Raw genomic sequence first — 26,292 nt, 5'->3', positions numbered from 1 at the left:
CATGTTGAGTTTGAATACTTTGATTTCCACTTTCTTACGTAGTGCTTGGCACTCAGGTGCCTCTCAGTAGTTACTGGTTAAATAGATTGGCCCACTCTTCTGTCTTCCCATCCTTGTGTGTCTGTGTGTGTACATTTCCACACACATGGAGGAAGTGCCAAGATCAACCCATTTATTGGCCACGTTTGTTTAACGTTCATCAAAGAATGTGAGATGAAATCGCGATGAAACAGATTTTTTTCTTGTTTCCCTTCTGACTTGAGAGGCACTTGGGTGGAAAACTCAAAGTTCTGATAGCGTCTTCTATGATTCCCAAACGGTTCCTCTGTGAAGGTGCATTTTCAGAGCTCTGAACAAGAAGCCCTAGATAAGACTGAAGCTGTTCACTGGGAATGAGTTTGAGGAAAAATAAGTGTAGGGAATTGAAACATATGCTCTGTTATTTGCAGAACATAAATGTAAAATATGCCCTGGGGAGCTAAAGTATAAAGAAGCAAGGCACAGAAATTAAATTGTTGGAATGTCATCCATCCCAAATTATTGTGGGGTGCCTGGCAGTGGTCCCCACACTCTCAGAACGATTATGCAAAACATGAACTAAAAAACTCAGGTGGTTCTGTTGTCCTATCAAATAAAAGGCTGTCAGGGTAGCAGGTGGAGTTTGGAGGCAAGTATATTTTTCTTTAATCAGAGAGAACTCATGAATGCCATGTTGAAAATAGATACGTCTTTAGGGGACCACAGGCATAAAGATTTGCAGAGCCATTCACTCTTCATAAGGGGTAACTTGCCACAAGCAGTACCAACCTCCCATGACCTTTGCCTCTGTGACTATCTGCAGTTGCCGTATACAATTTACATGTTTGGATGGGGGGACGGAAGTATGTTTAAAGGATAATCATGCAGAATTGTTTAAAGCTCCAATGATCCCGTACATTCAGGTTGAATTTAGGAGTATTATGAATAATGTTTCATTGTAAACACAAGAATTAAGCCGACTTCAAAGGAATGTGATAGGCTCTGCTCTACAAACAGCCCTTTCTCAAAAGTCCACACGCACCTTTATTCTGACTCGATCTGGGAATTGATTGTCAGGCCCTGATGGTCTGCAGAAGACAGACAGCATGTCTCAAAGCCTGGCTTTATTTTTCCCCCCCTCAAAATATTGAATCCTGTTCATATAGTCATGATTTCTTTTTTGAGCGCTTACTCTCTGCCAGGCATTGTGCTATAGAAAAGACAAACTAATCAACATGTCAGAAGGCAAATAAATGATCATTTGGGCTGGCGATCAAACTGACTTCTAAAGGGCATGAGGGAACTTTCGGAGGCAGTGGAAATGTTCTGTATCTTGATCTCGGTGGTTACATGAGACTATACATTTGCCCCAAAACTCATCAATTCGTATACCTAACATGGGTCCATTTTTAAGCATGTGAATTATACCCCAGATCAAGGGAAAAAAAGGAAAAGAAAAATGGGAAACGGGAGCACAACAAAACTCTTATTCTGGGTTAATTGCCTAAGATGGCATTACTTCTTGATGATAACCTCCTGTGCTATTCTGTGTCTAAAAAATAGGGTCTAAATGTCTCCGTTGTCATCATAGTCTAGAAGAGAGGCAACAGAGAGAAACTGCGATGCCAAACTAAATACACAGTGTCTAGTGTGTGTGTTCAAGTTGACATACACACACACTGAATATCCTGCATTACAACTTCTGCTCCCCAGCAGGGAAGGATGTAATGGAGACCACGTCATTTGGCAACTACACGTAAGGAAGAATGGGCCATTAAAGGAGGGGCCTGATCAGAGGCCACTAAGTATGACAATTACAGTCCTCCTACTATTGCCATAAATGAATACCCTCGCTGAAAAGCTGTAAGCAAGATTTAAATGGGCCTCATTCTTAGTATTAGTGAAGGATACTGATGGTAACTAGCGTCTTACTGAATAACGTTCATAAATGTGAATCACAAATAACTTGTTCTGCCGAGTCTTGCATTCCTTGATTCTATAGCAGCTAACAGGCACCTAGAAGGGTATCGGTAAAGCCTGCCATCTCTAGGTTTAAATTATCATCAGCAACCCGAAAGCTTCCTGGGTGATTACATTAGCTCTAATGAAAGGAGAAAAGGTGAGTGCTGCATTATTCAAAGGATAGGAGACTACCCTGAGATTTTATTTTGTAAAGATCTTACTGTGTCTCTATTTCATTTCTTTTTATAAACAAGAAGGTACATTAAAGAGAACCTCTGCCTGCTCTAGACTCTTCCCTCTTGGCCGAAGTGAAAATATTTAGTTCACAGCATTCAGGAGGAAAGAGGGGACTTTTCAAATGCAGTGTGATGTGCCCTCCTGTGCCCCCCTTCCCTTCATTATATGATTTTACTGAAGTAAGGCTACTGAGTTTTTTTCAGTTTGACCTTGAATGAATATGGCTAAGTCACCTTTACCCTTTTCTAGCTTCTGTTTGCAAATATGGGGCCAAATAGTGGCTACACAACAACGTATAAGTTCCTAAGCTTATCCATGCTTTTTCCTTCTCCAGTTTTCTTGACAAAATGCACTACTCCATCACCTCCCTAAACTGACTTCAAGATGCGCCATTTAGAAGACAGTTACACACCAGGCTCTAGCAAAATGTTAGATGGCTCACGCATCATCCCAGATACCTTTTCAGGAAATGAATGGATAGAGACAGAGAAGTACCTTTTGAAATTTTAGAGTCGATTAACTGATAAACTCATATATTCTCAGATATGTTTGATAGTGCCAGGTCTCAGGACACCAAATCTTATAAGAGAATTTTTTAAATGCTAGGAAGACTTTTTTTAACATATTTTATTGAAGTATAGTTGACTTACAATGTTGTGTTAACTTCTGCTGTACAGCAAAGTGATTCAGATAAAGCATAATGGAAAAGAATATAAATATGTATATCACAGGAGATTGAATATAGTTCCCTGTGCTATACAGTAGGGCCTTGTTGTTTATCCATTCCATATGTAATAATTTACATCTGCTAACCCCAAACTCCCAATCCATCCCTCCCCAACCTCAAGTCTGGTTCTCTGTCTGTGAATCTCTTTCCTAGGTTCATTTGTGTTGTATTTTAGATTCCATATATAAGTTAGAGCATATATTTGTGTTTGTCAGACTTACTTTCCTTAGTATGATAATCTCTAGGTCCATCCATGTTGCTGCAAATGGCGTTATTTCCTTCTTTATGGCAGAGTAATATTCCATTGTATATATGTACCACATCTTCTTTATCCATTCCTCTGTCGATGGACATCTAGGTTGTTTCTATGTCTTGGCTATTGTAAGTAGTGCTGCTGTGAACACTGGGGTGCATATATCTTTTCAAATTAGAGTTTTGTCCAGATATATGCCGAGGAATGGGATTGCTGGATCACATGGCAACTCTAGTTTTAGTTTTCTGAGGAACCTCCATATTGTTTTCCACAATAGCTCCACCAATTTACATGAGGAAGACTTTAAATAAAAATCTAATTTGAGTACACAGTTGACTAATATGCAGTTCTTTATGTCACTTTAGGAAACAATGTCTGCCAGGATTGGAATTTCATAAAGTGCTGTGAGGTGGTCCCTCTTTGAGAGCAGCTGTAAGCTGTTCAGCTGAGGTGCTTCAGGATAATTGGAGAATCTACAAATGATTTCTTGGCTTTTTCTGTTTCAGGGGTGAGTTTACTGATACCACATAGTGCCATCCCGGAGGAGAATTCTTGGGAGATTTACATGTCCATCAACCAAGGTGAACCCAGGTAAGAGACAGAGAAGGATGGCATATTAATGAGATCTTAAGTATGAAATGGAACCTCTGCAGAAAATCTGAAGTTATTAAGATAATGTGACATGGTGGTGTGAGCTACTTGACTATATAGAGGCGAAAAGTAGTTGCAAAACTGTTGGCTGTCCATTTTGTAGGCAGCTAACCCAAGTCACCAACATCTAGACGGCAGACACTGAAACAGTAAGTCCACAGGCAAGGCATAATCAGGGTCTCTCCACAAACAGTGACTGGGTCACAGAGCCTTCCTCTCAAAAGAAGAAAATATCATCCCTGGAGGTACCCTTTGGTGCCACACGTTATGAAAATGCAGAGAATAACTGACCTGTGACCTTTTAATATCAACAGAAGACCTGCCCTAAAGCCGAGAGATAATTTCTTAGGCAATATTCCTCAAAGAAAAAAATAGTCTATACTTCAATAGCTTTCAGGTCTGACAAATTTCAGCAGCATTAAATTCAATTACATGAACAAATACAAATCTTGCCACATACTCTTAATGAAAGTAGTTGGTTATCTTCCTAGTGCAACTATAATATTTGTAGAAACGCTGCCTGCCTCCACACAAGATAAACCAAACTCCTCTTGAGAAAGCAATTTCTCTTATAAACTGGGTCTGTATACCTCTGGCATTTTCAGTCATAACATCTTGGTTATTTTAGAATAGATCTTGTCATTCTTAGCAAAAAATAAAAATAAAAAATACACACATGAAGGAAAAACACTGAAAGGAAAAACAGAGAAACAGATGGTTTGAACAGACTTTGATAGCTATCTCCATAAGAGGATTTGTTGGTAACCAGTGGTTTTAACTTTCTGCTCTACGGTGCTTGAGAAAAAATGGAAGAAAAGGCTCCGCTAGTTGGTTGCTGGGGAGACTTTCAGAGGACTTGCACATAAGCTGTGCTATGTCGGGCTCTTATGTTATTTCCTCAGGTCTGTAGACCTAGGTCCTTTACCTGAAAACATGCCGGTGTTTAAATGTCTCCACTTGGCAAAAAGGGCAAGAGGTTTTATTCAGAATCTCAACTAAGCAGCCCTAAAAATGGAGTTCTCTGGATGAGAGTCACCTCGTTTTTCTCTCTATGGTGGATTTATTTAAGCGACTGTACCTGTCCAAAATTGAGGTCATGGTCAATTATACATATGCTCTTAAATGCATCACCCTTCAAAAATCAAGTTTGAGGCAGAATCCAGTCAACCTTGCCTGAAAATCATGGCCTCCTGCGAACCCTCCTCCCCGCTGCATCCTGTTCCCTTAGTGGTTTAGAGGTAACGAGTCCACGGAGCCTGTGTTCAGCTCCTTCCTCTCAAACCCAGCCTCAGGGTCTTTCACCTCATTATGCAAGAACCAGCCTAGGGCTCATCCACATTTTCAAAGGCACCTAATGCACAGCTCACCTCAATCCCCATCTCTTACTAGAACTTTCTTTTTAGGAGGTCAGAGCTAGAATGTGTCCAAAGGCATCAAACATACAGGGACTTACATTAAATGGCTCAAAAATGAGGGAAATATGACTTGGGACATCCTGCAGTTGAAAAATAAGGAAGAGAAATACATAAAAACTCACCAGAGCTCCAAGACTCTGAAAGACGGCTTTGGCCTCCTGGGATCACCCCCTGCTAAGCTTTGTAAGTTCCATGTTAATCAGTTTGGTTTATCCATCTGTATCTGAGGCGCAGGTTCATTGCTGCTGTTCAGGAAGGTGGATGGAAACAAGAAGAGTTCATCCAAGACTTCAGATCTATGAAGTAAGCGTGTAGTTCTCTGCTTAACAGAGGATGAAATAAAATTGCAGAATGCACACATTTTTTTCCATGTTGCTGAAACCTTCCCAGATGTTCCTACTTCACACCACCAGACTACAGCCCACTTCGCTTCCTCGGCTAGTCTCACTCCTTTTGGAGGAGCTCCAAACTGCATACTTACAAAAACACTAAAAATAGTAAATGCCTTTTAGTTACTTTTTCTAAAGCTCAGGTACATTTGTTTTTCCATCCTTGCCAGGAGGCTGCTTGCATCCGAGTTCTGCTTTTAGTCCTGTGATGAATCAGAAGAAGACAACTGATATAGCTCTTCAGTGTCAACTTTTCTTTGTAAGGCCACTTGTAAACCCACGTTCATCTCATGCTCTCTGTTATTCTGAACTTGTGTCCAGATTAAGGCGCATTTCCTCAAAGTTCGTGGAGCTGGTACGGCACTGCTCTGGCTCTTTCACCTTTTCCTCTAGAGCCATCTGAGTTCCCTCCCTCTCGGGTCACAGGTGTGAGAACTGGGTTTTCTGAGTCCATCACCTCCACACACACAGAATCACAGCGGGATTCTCTGAACCCCATCTTTATGCTGTGTTGAAAGGCTTTTCCGTTTTGCTGTTGATGATTTATTTCTGTTGCTCCTTTCTGAGTTACACACCCCTCGTGTAGCAGGGTGATGATTTAGTGGAACCATAATGGATATCAAGGATCCAAACTCTGTACCAGATTTCCAGGGGTATGGGTGTGTGGCGTTAACCACAGACTCAAAACAAGCCCCCGTATTCAAATAGTCTCAGATGGATATATTTAATATTCTGGTAAGTTTCAACGGAGGTTGTTCATTGTTTGAATTGAATGTGCTCTGTCTCTCTTGGGATGTCCTACTTGCATACGTGGCAAGTCTGTACTTTCCATTAGTGGAATGATGTCACTTTCCTCCCTCAATATCCCTGCTTTGTCTACGCTCTCAGACTTGAACAACCATCCTAATGAATCTTTTCTAACCTCCTCCAGCAATCTGGACTTTTGGTTGGTTATAATGCTGAGGGAATTAACTCTGTTGACTTTTTGTACATATATACACCTTAAATGGTTCGCTAGAAGGGGACTTCGCATCCTTGGAAAAGTAATTACTTACCTCTGTTTCAGTATAACTTGCAAAGGTGCTCTCATGTGCTTAACTCATTTAATCTCCCCAGTTATGTTCAAAAGAAGGGGATTTTGTCCCAATTTTTGAGATGAGAAAAAAAGATCTGAAAAATGAAGGTTCAAAGAAGTGAGGCTGCTTTGCGAGGGCCTGTTACTTACCGGTGAGCTGGGATTTGACTTCAGGATATCTGACTCCAATTCCGGTGCTCACGGACTAAAGGATGCCACCTCTCCTTGACGTCGGAGACTTTAGGGAAACAGCTTTCTGACGTTGCATGCCAAGGTTTGGCCGCTGTAAAGAGGCATCGCCTGGAATCGCTCTGTAAGAGCACCGAGAATTAGGCAGGACTGGACAAAGGTAACTGGCTGTTGTTATTACATCATCATAGTTGAGAGAAAAAGGTCTGGAAACAGGTGTCACCTCAGTGCTGAAACTTGGGCTAAGAGTGCGCACTCAGGCATCTGAGCTCTGGGTTCAGACTTAAGACTCGCTGGTTTTATTCATGTGACCTTAGGTAAGTTTATGAAGCTCCTTGACTCTGCGTCCTCATCTGAAAAACAATACTAGGTACCTACCTCATAGGGATGTTGTAGGATTGCATGACATACAGTGAGTGATACTACAATTTGAAAGATAAAATAAGAACACCTAATTGATACATTTAAATTTGATAAAGTATTCTACCTACAAGATTTCCTTTAATCTTATCCATCCTGCTGTGGTAAGTAATAATAATTACCCTAATTTTGTAGACTTGAAAATGAAGACCAAAAAGAAGTTAGGTTTGCCTAGGTGGTAGCAGGACCGGGCACCAAAACAAAAGTTTCTGCCTAATAATGTACTTTTAGACTATGTCACACTCCCCACTTTAAGGAATAATTAAGTGTATTATTCTTGAGTCCAGTAAGACATGTTTGATGAGAGATGGGGCTTATGCCTAATAATGGAAATACACCGTGAAACATACAGAATGGGGCCCAGATTTGGCGAAGACAGTAACTTTATACTTCAATGTGGAACGACACTGCAGTAGAGGATTTCACAGAAAACAATGGGAAAAATAGTGGAGGCCCTTAATCTGTTCTAAGGATAGATTCAGAGAGGCATAGTAGGGAAGGAAGGTGGCTAAAAGATCAGTAGAAATTCACCAGACAAAGAAAGGTATAAGGGTTATTAACTCAGTGATTTCCAGCTCCAGGATACATTTTCCAGTATTTATACAGTGTAAGGTAGGAAGGGGGTATAGAACAGTAGGTAAATCCAGGCTTTTTTATTTATTTTTTTTTTTTAAAATTTTTTTGCCGTACGCGGGCCTCTTACTGTTGTGGCCTCTCCCGTTGCAGAGCACAGGCTCTGGACGCGCAGGCTCAGCGGCCATGGCTCACGGGCCCAGCCGCTCCACGGCACGTGGGATCTTCCTGGACCGGGGCACAAACCCGCGTCCCCTGCATCGGCAGGCGGACTCTCAACCACTGCGCCACCAGGGAAGCCCCAGGCTTTTTTATTTTTAAGTGAGGTATAGTTGACTTAAAATGTTAGTTTCAGGTGTACAGCAAAGTGATTCAGTTATACATATATTTTTTCAGATTCTTTTCCATTATAGGTTATTACAGGATACTGAATGTAGCTCCCTTTGCTATACAGTAAATCCTTGTCGTTTATCTATTAATCCCTCCCCCTAGCTTTCCCCTTTGGTAACCGTAAGTTTGTTTTCTATGTCTGTGAGTCTGTTTCATAAATAAATCCGTTATTTTAGATTCCACATATAAGTGATATAATATTTGTCTTTGACTTCGCTCAGGATGATAATCTCTAGGTCCATCCATATTGCTACAAATGGTAATATTTCATTCTTTTTTATAGCTGAGGAATATTCCATTGTATATATATGTACTACATCTTCTTTATCCATCTGTCTATTGACGGACACTGGGTTGCTTCCATGTCTTGGATGTTGTAAATAGTGCTGCTATGAACATTGGGGTGTAGGTATGAAATCCAAGCATTTATTCTCTGCTTTGAAGTCACTCTGATGCCCGAATATTGCCTTAAGCAGCTTCCTTCCAACTCTGCCCCAGGCCCAGCCACCGACAGACAGAAGGGTTAAGTTTCAGGCACTGCTCCACTCACAAAATAGAGGATGCTTTGTGATGTCACAGAAGCTAGAGTAGCCTCACCGAAAGGCAATGGCATAAACTTGGAGCTGCCAGAAGTATTTGCTGGTGAGAGGCCCTTAGGATTCTCCTGGATCAAGTGTATTTAAGAAGCTCGGTCGATGCCACATGTGGCCACCTTTATCGAGGACGGCTTTGGAGGGTAGGAAACCAGCAGTGATCACTCTCAACAAGGCTGCCTCTTCCCAAACTTGAATTTGAAAGAATTTGGGTCTTTCTAACATTTCTTCAGGAGCTTTGGGGGGATGTGGATTTTTCATCCTCTCTAAACAGGTTTTGGTAACTTTTATTAAAAAAGGGTGTTTAGGGCTTCCCTGGTGGCGCAGTGGTTGAGAGTCCACCTGCCGATGCAGGGGACGCAGGTTCGTGCCCCGGTCCAGGAAGACACCACATGCCGCAGAGCGGCTGGGCCCGTGAGCCGTGGCCGCTGAGCCTGCGCGTCCGGAGCCTGTGCTCCGCAATGGGAGAAGCCACAACAGTGAGAGGCCCGCGTACCGCAAAAAAAAAAAAAAAAAAAAAAAGAGTGTTAAATAGAACTACCCTATGATCCAGCAATCCCACTCCTGGGCATATATTCAGAGAAAACCATAATTTGAAAAGATACATGCACCCCAGTGTTCATTGCAGTACAACATCCAAGACATGGAAACAACCTAAGTGTCAGAGGAATGGATAAAGATGTCATACATACACAATGGAATATTACTCAGCCATAAAAAAGAGTGAAATAATGCCATTTGCAGCAACATGGATGGATGATCATACCAAGTGAAGTAAGTCAGACAGAGAAAGACAAATACCTTATGATATCACTTATACGTGGAATCTTAAAAAAAAAGTTCATTTGTACCAGTTTTTTTAATCTACAAAAGAGAAACAGTCACAGATGTAGAAAACAAACTTATGGTCACCCAGAGGGGAAAGGGGGGGATAAATTGGGAGACTGGGATTGACATATACACACTACTATATATAAAATAGATTAACTATTAAGAAACTACTGTACAGCACAGGGAACTCTTCTCAGTACTCTGTAATGACCTATATGGGAAGAGTCTTAAAAAGAGTGGATAGATGTATAACTGATTTCACTTTACTGTACACCTGAAACAACATTGTAAATCAACTATACTCCAATAAAAATTTTTTTTTAAAATTAAGGTGTTTAAACAAGAGGATTAAAAAATCAATTGTCTCCTTTCAGAGATGTCCCCCACATACACCCCAATAAGAAGATGCTACGGATGTAGCACGATCATCCCACTCCCAGCTCTCGTTTTGTCCCCCCTTCCCACCCATGGTTGGTCAGTAGAGAAACGGACCAGAACATTACTGTATGGAGTTTTCTTCTGAGAGGCAATAAAATGAAACCAAAGACAAACATTCATTTCTTTTTCCAACTACACTGTCCTGTGGATATTCCTGGCCAAATGCTTAGACTAGAGTTGGAAATGTCATCTTACTGAAGCATTTACAAAAGGACACATATTTGGAATTTGGGCTCAACCTAGATGGAGTATTTCAACCACTGTTTTTCTCCTGTGCTTTTATTTTCTCTCAAATGGTATGGTCTTCCCACTGGGTACATCTTGGGGTGAGGATTTCTTGGGGTGAGGAGTGAGAAGGCAGACACGGTGGTGGTAGGAAACATTAACTTTTGGGGGGAGTGGTGCCTTGATGGTACAATAGCTTTGATAGCAAAGCATGAAATAAGACCAAATATAAGACTAGGAAGACAGAAAAAGTAGGCCTGAAATGGAAGGGAGTAGACAATTTCTTCTCTGGTAACAGGCTCACCATTCAGCACCGCACTGTAGCTACGTCTATGGAATGGCTTCATGTGGCCTTTCCTCCATGGTTGCAAGAATGACACACACACAAACAAAATTATAAACACACACTTGCTCACATACCGTGCCTGAGAGAGGATACAAGCACTGAGAAATGTCCTTAGGCTGTTTGGGAGGACCTCATTTCTAGAAGGCTAAAAAGAAAACAGATATGTATGGCCATTCTCCTTGTAAAAATGGTCTTCATGAAATGAATCTGTTTCTAGTAAACTACTCTTTATGTCAAAGCAGACATTTGAGGCCATTCTAAAAGCACCCAGCCCAGTAAAATATGAAACTGAGTTCATATTTTATGAATCAGAGCCTTCAAGGGCTCTGATTTCACAGAAGCTAAGAAACCCCTACCATCAGGCTACTGCAATTAATGTAGGGGTCCCAGTCAAAACCTTACCTCTTGAGCATAAAATGAGGGCACCTGCCTTTGGCTCTACCCTGACACCAGGTGACTGATCAGGACATTACTGCAGGGAGGAGACCTGGCCAAAACCCCTGGGATGATTTGCATCTCTGTTTGCCTTCTCCAGCTTGGAGGACTTACCCACTAGGTTACGTCTCAAGCCATCCTACAGCAGCTCAGGCAAAAACACAACAACAAAATACTACCCCTTCTCACTGCAAGAGTTATCAGCTCAGTTCGGTCAGTGACAAGGGCCAAATGTACTCAGTGCTGTGAACCAAGAAGAACAGGAGCCCTTATATGTAAGGAGGTTACTCTGGCCGAGGTGCTGGTTGGAGGACAGATTGTGTATATGTAGGAATATCGTGTCTGGAAGATCTCTCTAATTTCAGAGATTTCGCCAGGATAACGTCAAGTCTAATTTTCCCACCTCCCTGCGGAACCTGCAGAGAAGCATCATTTCATCAGAATGGGCACCACCACTCCCCCGCCCACCTACACATCATGCCTTATCCCTCCCTATCGATGTAAGAATTGCACGTGAAGAGAGAAAAAGAGAAGTCACATTTTGGAGAAGTATGGGGATCAAAGATGGCTGTCCCTCTGCTCGCCAAAGCCAAAGAGAGTAACCCCAGGAGAACTACTCATAAAATTCAGGTCATCTGCAGGAACTGGATATGGATACCTGATTTTCTCATTGCTTATCAGTTTGTTGACTTGTTCAATGCTTCCAGGGAAGAGGGAAAAAATAAAAAGCTTTGAGAAAGCCCAGGAGAGAGGGGGAAAGTGTGCTTCTGTAATTTCCAATTCCCCATATTCCCAAGAGGTAGAGAAGATGGGCCAGGAAGTGGGAGCCAGAGAGGTTAAGTGAGATGGAAAACAGGTTTGCCAGAGGCCACTTCCGGGGCTCAGAGAGCAGGTAAAGATGCTGCCAGCTGGGGGCTGGTTGGCAGGTGTACCTGAAACACACAGGGAACAACAGACGCCTAGGGGTAACTTTGCAATCCAGTCACCTGCACCCTCTGTCAGTGAGGCCTTTCGGAGTCATCACCTATTTATACTGAATTCATTAAGGATTATCTTAAGAAACTTAAGCCATCCAAGGAAAATACACCACAGTTAAGTAGGAGATGGTGTATACTTTCCTTTTCTCTACCATAATGCCACAGAGATAAGCTCGTGGAAGAGGGAATGCATGAGGGAGCAAGTTCTCTGCTTCAGACCCAGTAGCTAGAACCTTGTGTTCATGCAAATATGCATGAGTGTGTGGGCACAGATGTGTCCATGTGCATAGCTACTGGGGGTGTGGGTGGAATTTTGAATCAGATGTGAGATTAAAGTTTTTAAACGAACAAAAATCAGTCCCAAAAACAAACTATTTTAATAATTCGATGTTACTGAAAAGTTATGGACTCAAAATTAAATATCTTCAGGGTACCCTGCCACCATGGACAATTCCATGAAGCACAACTATTAGAGTGACTACTAGGGAAACTAGAGCCACTTCATACCATAATAGATGAAACCCTGAAAGCAAACCCAGTTAAATGAATGATGATGTTGCAGTGTGCTACATGTGGCGACAAAGATACCCGAATACTAACCAGGAGTGAAGGGATGAACCCTGGGTAAAGGCTCAGGGAAGGTTTCAGAGAGGAAGTGACAATTGACTTAAAACCTGACAGAGCGTAAAGGGCATTCCAATCAAAGGGAACAGAATGTGCAAAGGCACAGAGGTAGAAGTAACATCACATAGGGACTTTGCTGGTGTTCCCTAAGAATCCGCCTTCCAATGCAGGGGATGCGGGCTCAATCCCCTGGCCAGGGAACTAAGATCCCACATGCCCCAGGGCAACTAAGCCCGTGCGCCACAACTACAGACCCCACGCACTCTGGACCCCGCACACAACAGCTAGAGAGAGAGACCCCTGCGCGCCACAACAGAAGATACCGCATGCAGCAACTGACACCCAAGGCAGCCAGAAATAAATTAATTAAAAAATAAATAAGTAAAAAAATAAATAGCATCACGTATTTTGGAGCTAAGCAAATCAGAACAAAATACGAAAGGAAGAGTGATGAGGAATGCAGCTGAAAAAATAAAGGTTTGACCGTGTAGAGTGTTGTTTGCTGCCGCCTAGGGGAAACTGAAATGTACCTGATGGGTAGGGATTGCCGAGGCTGAAGATTCGGGAGAGCCGGTCATATTTACACTTGAGATGTACTATCTTCTGCTTCATCTCCACTGCCACTGGCCACGTTCAAGTCTTCATCATATTAGTCTCCTTCTGAGCACAGTGAAAAGATGCCTCATTTTGCCTAGCACAGATATTAATAGCCCTCCTTTTCACACTCAGAAGTATCTCAATTTGGACAGTAAATTATAGTCACTCTACTTTTGAGTGTCCTTGTCTCTAGGTGCGAACGTTTTAAATCCTTTCTCTAATCCCCACGTTGCTGTCAATGGGGATTTTTTTTTTTTTTTAAGTGAAGCAAGTGTTTATTAGGAGGAAAAAGAGTACAGTACGTGTGGATAGACACGGGCAGACTCAGGGAGAGAGAGAGAGAGAGAGAGCGAGAGCGAGAGCGAGAGCGAGAGCGAGAGCGAGAGCGAGAGAGAGAGAGAGAGAGAGAGAGAGAGAGAGAGAGAGGGGAGAGGGAGAGAGTGAGTCGCACCCTCATGGCAGTTTGAATCACTTTTATGGGGCATTTCTTCTGGATTTCCTTTGACCAATCATCTTGCTTTGCCAGGTTGTGATCAGGGTCTTCCCCTGTGTGCGTCCGCATCTCTTAGCCAAGATGGATTCTAGTGAAGAAGCCTACGGGTAGTTTTCATCACTTACTATGAGGTGGCACCCCTTCCCTTTTTGACCTCCAGGGAGCCTTTCTGCGCATGTGTAGTCAGGGAGGTCTCCTTGACTTCAAGAATGAGGAATATGTGGTCTCTTATCTTCTATCTGGGCAGGGCCCAGCCTCCTCCATCATCCTGCTTTTATGGAGTTTCTGCTATTATGGAGTTTCTGTCCACAAGGGAGAAACTATTCAGCCTGGGGTCCATCTACCTCCTGCCTCAAATCCCCCCTGAGAGACATGAACCCCAAGAAATCTTTATTGGGAGGAGGAAGGATAAAGGTCTGTCTTCTGTAGCTTCTTCAGGTTGCCAAGGGGCTTGTAGACCCTACCTAGTTGGGGGTCACGGAGCTCTCACCCAATGGGGAGCTTTGAGAGATAGACTTGGGGAGAAACTCGGCCAGGTCCGCTGGTGTGCGCATGCGTGTGTTAATGTGGGGTGAGCGAGATGAAGGACTTGGAGATAATTCCCAGAATTCTGGCTTGGAAACTGATGATTAATTAGTAGAGAGAGACTTGCCAGCTGAAGTCACCTGAGAGTTTGTGATAACAGCTGCTCTGGGAGCAGCTCTGGATTTCTTTCCAGGGAATAAGCACAGCTCTTTGACTCAACAAGAAAAGGGATAGGAAGAAAACTGATTAAAGAATAAATAAATAAAAGACAAAAATAATATGTAATATATTCAAGAAAGCAGACAACTGCTGAATTGAAATCCCACATTTGGCCCGAGCACGTGACAACAATGCTACTTACAGCAAAATGTGCCAGTATTGGGCATGGACCACGTTCGTATGCCTCACGCACAGGGGGGTCTCCTGCCTTCCTTTTGTTTTCTTTGCCTTCCTAGCTAGGTAAGACTCTGCCAATCCTGAAGTAAACTAATGACATACGTAACTTGTCAGGAAAGTAGTACAGACCTAGTCATTGACACTGCGTGAGAAATAAAGAATTATCAGAAATGAGATGATATAGCAGAGTGAGGACAACACAGGGATCCAGGAGGCTTGAGTTCCAATCCCCTTGGCCACGTCCAGCCTGGGTGGCTTTGAGCTAGTCACTTTCTTTCTCCAAGCCTCAATTTTATCATCTGTAAATTTTGTGTATTATTAACTGCATTCCAGGATTTCAGTGAGGACAGTAAAGTGACTTTAAATATGAGAAGTCCTGTGCAAACTACGTGCTACATTTTGATATTATTTTGTCTACCCTTTTTTTTCTAATTACAAAGATACAAAATCCATGGAATTTGCTTGAGCTCTGACTCAATGATACTGAGTCATTCCCATTTAACTACTAACACATGCCTAGACTCAGCAGAAAGTTTAATTCAGTGATAGCAAACATACTAAGTGTTCACTCTATAATCAAGAGCTTTGTCTTGAAGGCTTAAATACAAGACATGACACCATAAAACTCCTAGAAGAGAGTGTAGGAAAACATTCTCTGACATAAATCATACCACTGTTTTCTCAGGTCAGTCTCCCAAAGCAATAGAAATGAAAACAAAAATAAACAAATGGTACCTAATCAAGCTTACAAGCTTTTGCAGAGCAAAGGAAAGCATAAAAAAATTTTTTTAACTAAAAAAAAAACAAACGAAAAGACAACCTGTGGAATGTGAGAAAATATTTGCAAATGATGCAACTGACAAGGGCTTAATCTCCAAAATATACAAATAGCTCATACAACTCAACAACAACAAAAAAACCCCATCAAAAAATGACCTTAATAGATATTTCTCCTAAGACAACATACAGATGGCCAGTAGGCACATGAAAAGATGCTCAACATCACAATTATTCAAGAAATGCAAATCAAAACTACAGTGAGGGGCTTCCCTGGTGGCGCAGTGGTTGAGAGTCCGCCTGCCGATGCAGGGTTCACGGGTTCGCACCCTGGTCCTAGAAGATCCCACATGCCGCAGAGCGGCTGGGCCCGTGAGCCATGGCCGCTAAGCCTGCGCATCCGGAGCCTGTGCTCCACAACGGGAGAGGCCACAACAGTGAGAGGCCCACGTACAGCAAAAAAAAAAAAAAAAAAAAAATACAGTGAGGTACCACCTCACACCAGTCAGAATGGCCATCATTAAAAAGTCTACATGTAACAAATGCTAGAGAGGGTGTGGAGAAAAGGGCACCCTCCTACACTGTTAGTGGGAGTGTAAGTTGGTGCAGTCACTATGGAAAACAGTATGGAGGTTCCTCAGAAAACTAAAAATAGAGTTACCATATGACACAGCAATCCCACTCCTAGGCATATACCTAGACAAAAGTATAATTCGAAAAGATACATGCACTCTAATGTCCATAGCAGCACTACTTACAATAGCCAAGACACAGAAACAACTTAAATGTCTATTGACAGATATAAAGATGTGGTACATATATACAATGGAATACTACTCAGCCATAAAAAAGAATGAAATAATGCCATTTGCAGCGACATGGATGCAACTAGAGACGATCATACTAAGTGAAGTCAGAAAGACAAATACCATGTGATATCACTTATATGTGGAATCTAAAATATGGCACAAATGAACCTATCTACAAAACAGACTCACAGACATACAGAACAGACTTGTGGTTGTCAAGGGGGAGTGTTAGCGGGGAGGAATGCACTGGGAGTCTGGGGTTAGTAGATGCAAACTATTACATTTAGAATGGATAAACAACAAGGTCCTACTATATAGCCCAGGGAACTATATGCAGTCTCCTGGGATAAACCATAATGGAAAAGAATATTAAAAGAAAATGAATGTATATATGAGTATAAGTGAGTCACTTTGCTGTCCAGCAGAAATTAGCACAACATCGTACATCAACCATACTTCCATAAAAAATTAAATTACAAGTAAAATCAAGAGCCTTGTGATGATACAAAGGACATCCTGCATCAGTTCCTTTGTCTGCCTCTGTTTCTCATAACATTCTGGCCTATGATGGGTACTTTAGAGGTATATCCTATGGGTCCGAACAATGGACTCTGGGCGGGCTGGTATTTAGATTAGGAGATGAATGACCAGTCAGGCTGGGGTGGGTGCTTATGCCACCTTAAGCAAGCTTTGTCCCTGTCCACTTTGCCAGGCTTTCCGTGCTAGATAGTGATGGATATAAATGAACGAATTATCCCTGTCACTATTTCTGTTTAGCAGTCAGTCATGGATTTGAATTGGGTTTGTTGCTTTGAGTTTGAGAAATCTTTATTGGAAGAATCAAATTAGTGGCGTCTACCTATCCCTTTGAGGAGATTTGGCATTAATTAACTCTATAACAGGCATAGGGGACCACTGAGGAGGAGAGAGGCTCTGAAGTAACAAACAAAGGTACTACTTTTGCTAGCGAGAGGGAGTGCATTGCTGCCATTTGGGAAACACATTAATTCTTTCAGGCTGCCAGTGTCATGCAGTGTAATAAAAGGGGCAATTTATCAAATGGTACCTTAATGGCCTAGAAGGGTTAATGCAACTTTAGCTGAAGATTGTGCTCTTTTCCGCAGTAAAATCATAGTGGTTTCTTCACAAAGTCATTTAGGTTAGAATATAATGCCATTAGCCCCCAGAACGAGGAGGGGAAGAGAAAAATAGCGAACCAGGGAAAAGAAAAGGTGGGGGGAGATTCTCACTTTGTCATTTTATGATCTGCTCTTTTTGGAAAGGAGAATTTCTTCATATCAAGGCCTTTACCCATCCTTCTACCTCACACCACCCCCTTGGTCCCCAAACAAACACGCATAAATAAAAACTGCTGTCATTCTAATCAAAGTGCTTTCGAAGCCCATGTGAGCTCACAATGCGAAGTGATTAGAGTGGTCCAGAGGAGTCTTTAATTAAAGATGCCATTGACGAGATAACAATGGTTTGTGAACATGGTTAATAGGTCTGAAGGGAAGGGGCACCTTAATTCAATGAGAGGAAAATCATTGGTTCATGAGTTTGATTGTACATTGTAAAGGAACAGCACATACTATAATTATTTTTATTTTGTATGTGCCATCTCTTTTATTGCCCATGCTGGAAATAGAAATAACCTGTCCTATTAAGATATTTAATATATATCATCCTTTCCACTTCACTTAGTTATAGCCTAATAAAGATGCCGGGAGAAGATGCCAGCGCACACTGAGGCTGCCCGCCTTGCTTACTAAAACACGCCCTTTGAAAACCTGGGTGGTCAACCGCCTCACTCCCTTGGTTACGGTCTTTTTAACAACTTCCCAGGACCCCATAAAGTTATATGCAGATACGGAGCTTCACTCTGCATAGAAACTTCTGCAGCTGAAGTGTGAAGATAACCCAAAAGTCAACCGACGCCTCCAAGATCGTGTGGTGTCTGGGAGACGGCAGTAGGTCAGGAGGCAGCGACAGAGGGGTCTTTAGGTCCTAACTTTGAAGTGAAGAAGCCATGAAAGTCCCGGTGGTAGACAGAAGAGTGGCGCCCCAAGGATGTCCACATCCTAATACCCGGAACCTTACATAGTAGCAGGGACTTTGCAGATGTGATGAAGGTTAAGGACCTCGAGAAGGAGAGATTATCCTGGATGATGCAGGTAAGCCCACAGAAGGATCCTTATAAGAGGAAGGCGGGAATACCAGACACAGATAAGGAGACCATGTTATTACCGCTCACAGATGGAAGGAATGCAGGCAGCCTCTAGAAGCTGGAAGAGGCAGGGTAATGGATCCTTTCCTAGAACCTCCAGAAGGAACACAGCCCCACTGACACCTTCATTTTAGCTCTATGGGACTTCTACCTACAGTACTGTAACATTATGAATCTGGGCTGTTTTCATCCAGTAAGTCTATGGAACAGCAATAATAGGAAACCAACACAGGCCTCTGTGACCACTCTCCGCATCTCAAAGCCCTGTTTTCCTAAGGCTTTCTCCAAGGTCTATGAAAACAATCTTAGCAATTCTCATGCCAACATTACACCTTCGAAGTTCCAGGTTTGGAGACCATGTCCCAGGGAACATCCGTCTCTCCCACCGCCTGTCGCCCCCGCCCCACACAGACACACACCCCAGGACCACCACAGGACAGGAGATTCTCATCCCAGCTCTGTCACAAGTGGGTGTGACTTCGGCCACGTCCCTCCACCCCGCAGCATGCCCTTCTGTTTCCTCATCTGAATGGTGATGGTGTTGGCCTGATTACTCTTAGGTCCTTTCCCAGCCCCCGAAATGAAATGATTCTATGACACAGGACTCAGGTTCCTCCAGGGAAGCCTGTTTCGCCCATTCAAAATGCCAATGAGTAAACCACTTAGCAGATAATAAAAACTGTCATAGCAGCATGCCGCCTAGATCTTCTCCCCTCCCCGTCTTGCACTTTAAAGCACTCTCCCTGAGCCATCATTATTCCACTTCTCATAGTAAACAAAGCTAAAACGCCAACACTGCATGAAAGATGAGGTTTAAATTGTGTCTAGGAACTGGTGATTTACACATGATTTGCGATTCCTTTAGTATATTAATTGGTAAACACCCTGTGAAGTGTGTGTAAGCTAAAGCCCTGAACATCCGCAAACAGTTTAGTCTCTCAGTGTGGTGTTACTCAAACTTCAGCAAGGTCAAATCCTCATTCCAGCCTGTATGTAACTGCCCTCCCACCCCAAGCCCCTTGTGCCAACTCCCTTCCCGTGATCCTACTGCAGATGATACCAAGTGGGTGACACAGATCTTTAAACCCTTTAATAGCAGAGATGTATGCTTCCATCCTCCGTTAATTGGGCTTGTTGCTTATTGTAATCCACCCTTCTAACTGCCCCTCTCCCGCCCCAACGAATGGCATAGAATGGCTTGAAGAGCTGTAACGTTATTTCCAGTTACTGCTCATCAACCCCCCAACCTGAGAGCCTTCCGTATTAATACACGTGCTCCTTAGAGAGAGAGGATGTAGGGACAGTCCCTGTGCCTTTGCACTTTCAACCATAGTGGCATCATCCAAAGCCATAATCGGGAGCATTTCAACTTGACCGGCATCTGAATTCCATTTCAGAAGCCCACCCGACGTATATCTGACAGACCACCCAGCCCCAGCCGCGTGAGGCTCTGCTTCGGATATTTTCTCAAGAACCACACAACTTTGCTCACACGTTAGCGCCAGGGCTAACTTGCAAGCAACAAACGCAAGTGAAAAGCATGAGTTCCCGGCTCCTACCTCAGAAATACTGAATCCGAATCGTCATGGGTGGTATCCGCGAATATAACCGTAAACAAGCTACCCAAGGAGTTTGAAACCACGTTACAGTTTTAGGGCCACTTAAAGACTGAAAGAGGAATCAATTGTGATGAAGAGATTTTGCTCAACTTCGCTCTTTTCTCCTCTATTCTCCTGATCCCCTATTCTCCCTTTCCAGAAGTCTATTTTCTTAAATCATACATAGCAGTTACTAGAGAGAAATCCCCCAGGAAACCTAGTCATGCTATTGGGATGGACTGATGAGCCACGCTGCCTTCTAAAGGGCCCATATGTCCGAGAGAGTCTGTGATTATCGTTTCCTGGGACTGATCTCAAAGGTCTGGTCAGAGCTGCAGAGTGAGACAGGTATCTTGACTTGAGTAAAATGAGAAATCATAAACCGCAAACTGATTTTTATCCACAGCAAAGTTAGCACTCTAGGTCAGTGTACCAGGGTTTCAATGAAAAGAGAAAAAGAGAATAATAATAGTAAAACTGTGTCATCTCAGGCTCCAAACTGTAGGAGGCTGGAGCCAGCTTGCTTTCAGAGCTCCAATTTTAAAACTAAGTACGGCTTCCATCCATCGGCCTTTTATGTCTATTCCATTCAAATATGCTTTAATTATGGATCGACCCAGGGCCTGGCATAGTAAAACTATCATTACTCTCCTGCCCGCATTCCTGAGTGATGCTCTGGGAAGAGGTGATCAAACCTACGTTCATCTATAATACGGACCACGAGGAGGAAAGGAGGGAACGATAATTACCAAGCACAGCATGGCCGACGACAACAGTGAAAATCTCGTCTTTAAATATGGAGCTGATTGTTTTGCTTGAAGAGAGTGACACGCTACAAGCCTAGGGTCAGGTCAAGAGATACTGAGAGCAAAAGCAAAATGTGCCCAGATGCACCTCCAGACCTGCCGTGGTTAGCACTTGCCACCTTGTAGCTGACCTTCACCGTGACCTTATGTTGTGACCTTGGCACTGCAGAATGTGAGTCACGGTGTGCCAAGGTTTGGACCGTGACCTCACCACCACCAAGTGCAGAACGTTCATCACCTCCACCACACATTGTGTGCAGCTGTCAGCGACCCTGCTGACTTCATTTTAAGAGTTCCGGACAGATTCTCCCTGGGCCTCTCTTCATTCATTCATTCATTCATTTTTGTTTGTTTGTTTTGACGAAATTTTAAAACTTAAGGAACAGTGGCAAGAATAGTACAGGTTACTCTTGAACAAAACGGGTTTGAACTGGCTGGGTTCACTTTTTAATAGTAAACACTGCTACCTGTGCTTGGTTGGATCCACGCATGTGGAACCACGGATACGGTTTTCGACTGCACAGAGCGTTGGCGCCCCTAAACTCCCATGTGGTTCAAGGGTCAACTGTATAAAGAGTTCCCAGTTCTCCCACATCCAGATTCACAAATGTTAACGTTTTACTACATTTACCGTGTTCTACTCTTTCTCCGCATGTGCATGGAGAGAGACACGCACATATGGAGAGAGGAATTAATAAATACACATCCACATATATTTTTTTAACTGTTGTGAACAAGATGTCCCTTTTCCCCCTAGATACCTCAGTGTGTATATTCTAAACACAAACTCTTACATAAACACAGCACAATTATCACAATCAGGAAATTAACATCGATACAATACTATTATCTACTCTGCAGACTTGGTTCCTATATCACCTCTTATCTGAATAATGTCCTTTATGGCAAATGAAAATCCAGTTCCATTCACTTCGTTTTGTTGTCACATGCCTTTGGCCTCCTTTGATCTGGAGTAGTTCCTGAGTCTGTCTCTAGTGCATGATATTGACTACTTTTAAGAGTGCACATCAGCTATTTTGCAGAATGTCCCTCAGTTTGGGCTGGTATTTGTCTGATAATTCTCTTGATTAGATTCAGGTTATATATTATTGGCAGGAACGTTACAGAAGCGATGCTGAGTTCTTTTCACTTTTTCTTATTGGCAAGTATGTTCTGAAAATTCATCCCCTTACTGGCAAGATTAACTTTGATAACTTGGGTTAGGTGGCGTCTGCCAGGGTTCTCAAGTATAAAGTCATGTTTACCCTTTGTAATTATTAAGTGTGGGAAGATACTTTGAAACCACATAAATAGTTCTTTTCTTAAAAATTTCACCAATTATATTAGCATCCCGTTCATAATTCTTAACTGAGTCAGTTATTAATATGATTGGTTGTCAAATGATGACTTCCTACATTTCTTAGTTGGCTTCCTATTGTATGGAAGAGTTTTCCCTTCCCACTCATCCATTCATTTATATCTGTATCTTTCGTGGGTTCTTATGTTATTCAGTGGGTTATCGTCCTTTACCACCATTATTCACTTTGATGCTCAAGATGTTCTAGATTTGATCAGTGGAAACCACTGGCTCCTAAGCTTGCTTCAACAAATATTTGTGAGTGCTTGAGGCCTATATTAGGCACTGGGGTGCGGGAAATGGGTACAACAATGACCAAAACAGAAAAAAAAAATCCCTGGCCTCATAGAGCTTCAGTCTGTGGAAGAGAAAAATAAACAAATGGTATAGTGCATTGGAGGGCAATGAGTGTGAAGTCAAAGAAAAACAGGGCTTCCCTGGTGGCGCAGTGGTTGAGAGTCCGCCTGCCGATGCAGGGGACACGGGTTCGTGCCCCAGTCCGGGAATATCCCACATGCCGCAGAGCGGCTGGGCCTGTGAGCCACGGCCGCTGAGCCTGCGCGTCCAGAGCCTGTGCTCCGCAACGGGAGAGGCCACAACAGTGAGAGGCCCGCGTACCGCAGGAAAAAAAAAGAAAGAGGAAAAAGAAAAACAAAGATCAGCTTTTGATGTAGGAACGTTGCAGTTCCACAGCTTAGGCATAATTTGGGAACGCCTTGTTAGTAGGTGTCATTGCAGCAAAGGTCTGAAGGGCACGAGGGAGATAATCATGGGACGTCTGGAGGAAAATTCCAGAGTAGCAGAAACAGCTGCAGTTCCTCGAGGGGGAACAAGCTGGCATTTTTAGTGGGATTCCTCAACTCAATATCATGAGTTGAGGACAGACCATGGAAAGGAAGCATGAAAGCACTAGCAAGGTGCCTTCATTTCTTATAGTGCACATCCCTAAGGCACGTGCTGAGATAAGAACCATCTAGTGAATAAAGCGGCCATCTCAAAAACACAGTTGCTATAGAAATAAGACTCATAAAAAGGCAGGAGAGGTGGGAGTTCAGAATTGAGAAGCAGAACTTTTATGCATGGAGCACACACTAGGTGCTTTTTAGGCTTAACTTCGTTTAACTCTAGAACAATCTTAGAGTAGGTATTACGTTGCATGGGAGGCAAGTGAGGCGCCGAAAGGCTTTCCCTTCTGCCACCGTGTCTGGTTTTCATGCCACAGAAAAAGTCAGACGAGGGGTGTAATATCAGGGATGATGCCACAAAGAGCACAGTGAGGACACAAGAATGTTCTTTTCATCCACATTCTGTGTTCTCTGCGGCTCCTCTTGGTTTCCCCTGCCGGTAACTAAACAGGGTTAGTCACGTGGGGCTTTCTGTCTTGCCAGATTCCCAGGCAAGGTGCTCCCAGGCCCTTTACCAGCACCCTTTCCTGCCACGTATATTTATTTTGTGGTTGGGGGCATCAGAGCTGCAAAGCTGGCAGAATTTTCTCCAGAATTCTCAGCTGCACTGCGAGAGCAGAAGTTTGAATTCACAACCATGTTTCCATATACTTACTCAACAAGCCACCTGCTTACACAGACCTGGCTCTTAAATGATTGATCTTTTTGTATCCGTAAGCATTCGTAAACATGCACAGCATATATATGGAGAAAAAGGCCGGGGGTGGGGGGACACAATGAAAAAATTAAATAGCAGAAGTCTCACGCCAGCAGACTTTTCACACAGGAGGGTGTGTGATGCACTGACGTTGTTCATATCACGGTCCTGAAATCGCTGCTGTTATTAGTTCCCAGTTATTATTAGCTCACAGCAATTTTAGAAAAATGTGTTGCCTTTTTTCTTTTTTTAACACCTAGCAAGAGCAGGAATACTTCCTTGGCATATACTATGTAATGTGGGCAAACTTAAATGCCATCCATGCTTTCCTCCCAAATCTTTGGTTTTGCCCAATTAAAGCCTCCTCTCCTCAGCTATCTTGTCCCTAGATGTCCTAGGTCTGTATTCATGGCTACACTTGCACTACATCTCTTCCTCCATCTTCACTTGGGATGTCACAAGAGCCAGCAGTTCGACCAGCAATCTCCTAGTGCTAACAGAGAAGCAAAGTGCATCTGCTCACAGGGGTCAGGAGCCTGGAAGTCAGAAATCTGTGGTGATTCGGCTGCCATCCCTTTGATTGACTTTTCTGTGACCTTATATTGTTACCACCTGCCCACACAGGCGTGTGGAGAGCTTTAATCAATATCTGCAAATCTCCCTGATTGCCACAGATAGAAGGTGGCAGAAAAGGGCAAATTATTATTAATTGTCGGGGGAAAAAAATGGAGAGATTAAATTTTGTTCCTTCACCAGAGAGAGACCTACGTGCACGGACACCCTTTTCACAGTAGGAGGATTAGATATGTCTTCATTTACTTCCTTTGCACTTCCGGAAATGCCCAACGGCTGCTTAATGCAAAGCCCCATCCCAGTCCCCACGTAAGTTTCCATGGGCACCACCTCCGACTCCTAATGCTGCTTACATTATTACCGAAAGGAGCCCTGCTATTCACAGTGAGTGTGAGAGTTCACCTAATTAGCTACTTTCCATTCACGTGGCATTAAATAATTCCCCCAATTCCCATATGTTTGAATAATATGTTCAACAAGGGGGATCATTCTCTCAAAGCGATTAAATAGTTCTTTTAGGAGAGCTTGTCGTTGGTCACTCAGAAGCACCCCTGCAATCCCTGTCTGTGAAGGATGCAGGCGGCAATTACACAGAAAGCACTTAACCCTCTCCAGTGGCCGCTGGCAGGCATCCACACGCAAGCTGCCACCTCGTGCTGGGTACAGTTTACGCTGGAATTTTACATTTTTTTCAAACCTCAAGTATAGCGTTCTAGGCTGTTCATAGAGCATTTGTCATTGCTAATACAGGACTTTCCAAACCCACCCACCTCCCCGGCTTGCCTGCCCTGCTTCGACATATAAATGCATAAAAGACATTTTCAGTTTAGTCTGTGCTTTGCCTGTATGGGAAGAATTGGTAACTTTGGTTTGCCTATGTGGAAGGCTGAATTTTCAGAGGGCAGCTCCAGTGCTTCTTGGGGAGGGAGGAAGATGCTGTGATGGTGTTCAGGTCTAAATTAGATACAGTAGATACAAGATGCTCCTTCTAGCTTATAGGCCGTGCCTTTTATGGTAACAGTGAATTATAGATAATGAGCTAAAGTGTGGCCATGACCAACTGGAGAGGGAACAAGCAGTGTCCTGTCATCAGAAGCAATTCAGAAATTAACAACATGTTAGGCGTGCTCATAGAAAACCTGTTTGTTCACACAAGATCACAGACAAGGTAGTATCTTTCAGTACTGATTCCATCCTGCTCAAAGGGCTGCTTTTTTGACCAGGGATGACATTTCTTAAATGTCCTTCCTACGTGAGATGAGAGAAAGCTTAGGTAATAATACCAGTCCTAGCTCTCATGTTCCATTGTCCATCTGAGCGTCCTAAACTGCTTTATGGACTATATTCTATATCAGTATATTTCTTACAAGTGAAAATAAAGGGGGAAAAAATCAACTGGCTTGTTCAAAAACATATAAGCAGTTGGGGAAAGTGAGGAGACTTCTGGGTTCTCACTGATTGCTGTCCTGTGAACTTACCCCATTTACTCTTTGGGGCAGAGATTAAAAACAAAAGATGCAAAAATGGAAGAGGGAGGCATTCAGTAAGGTGGTATTTCCTTTTAGTTAAATTTCTTTGATCTGTTTCGTGGCTCTGCCTTCCTATTGTAAATTATTCACAATACAGAAAAATCTGAACACCAGGTTTAGGTAGAATGATTTTAAATTTAGAGCTAAAATAGGAAAGACATGAAACATCATATATATTTATGTATTTGATTATCCCGTTTATAACTGTCTACTGTGCTCTTGCTACATAACTTGT

At 42.9% G+C, this 26,292-nt stretch overlaps 1 protein-coding gene across 3 annotated transcripts in view; it reads left to right on the top strand.

Moving 5' to 3' along the window:
• The window catches only part of UNC5D (unc-5 netrin receptor D), a 603,365-nt gene that overhangs the window by 526,116 nt on the left and 50,957 nt on the right, over positions 1 to 26,292 (top strand). For all 3 annotated transcript variants that reach the window (XM_060001381.1, XM_060001380.1, XM_060001379.1), the window contains one exon: positions 3,704 to 3,788. In XM_060001381.1, the coding sequence (XP_059857364.1) occupies positions 3,704 to 3,788 (85 nt within the window). The remainder of the gene's footprint in view (positions 1 to 3,703; positions 3,789 to 26,292) is intronic.

The sequence above is a fragment of the Delphinus delphis genome, chromosome 21, assembly GCF_949987515.2.
Source record: "Delphinus delphis chromosome 21, mDelDel1.2, whole genome shotgun sequence".
Lineage (NCBI taxonomy): Eukaryota > Metazoa > Chordata > Mammalia > Artiodactyla > Delphinidae > Delphinus > Delphinus delphis.
This window is presented reverse-complemented; position numbering and strand designations above follow the sequence as displayed.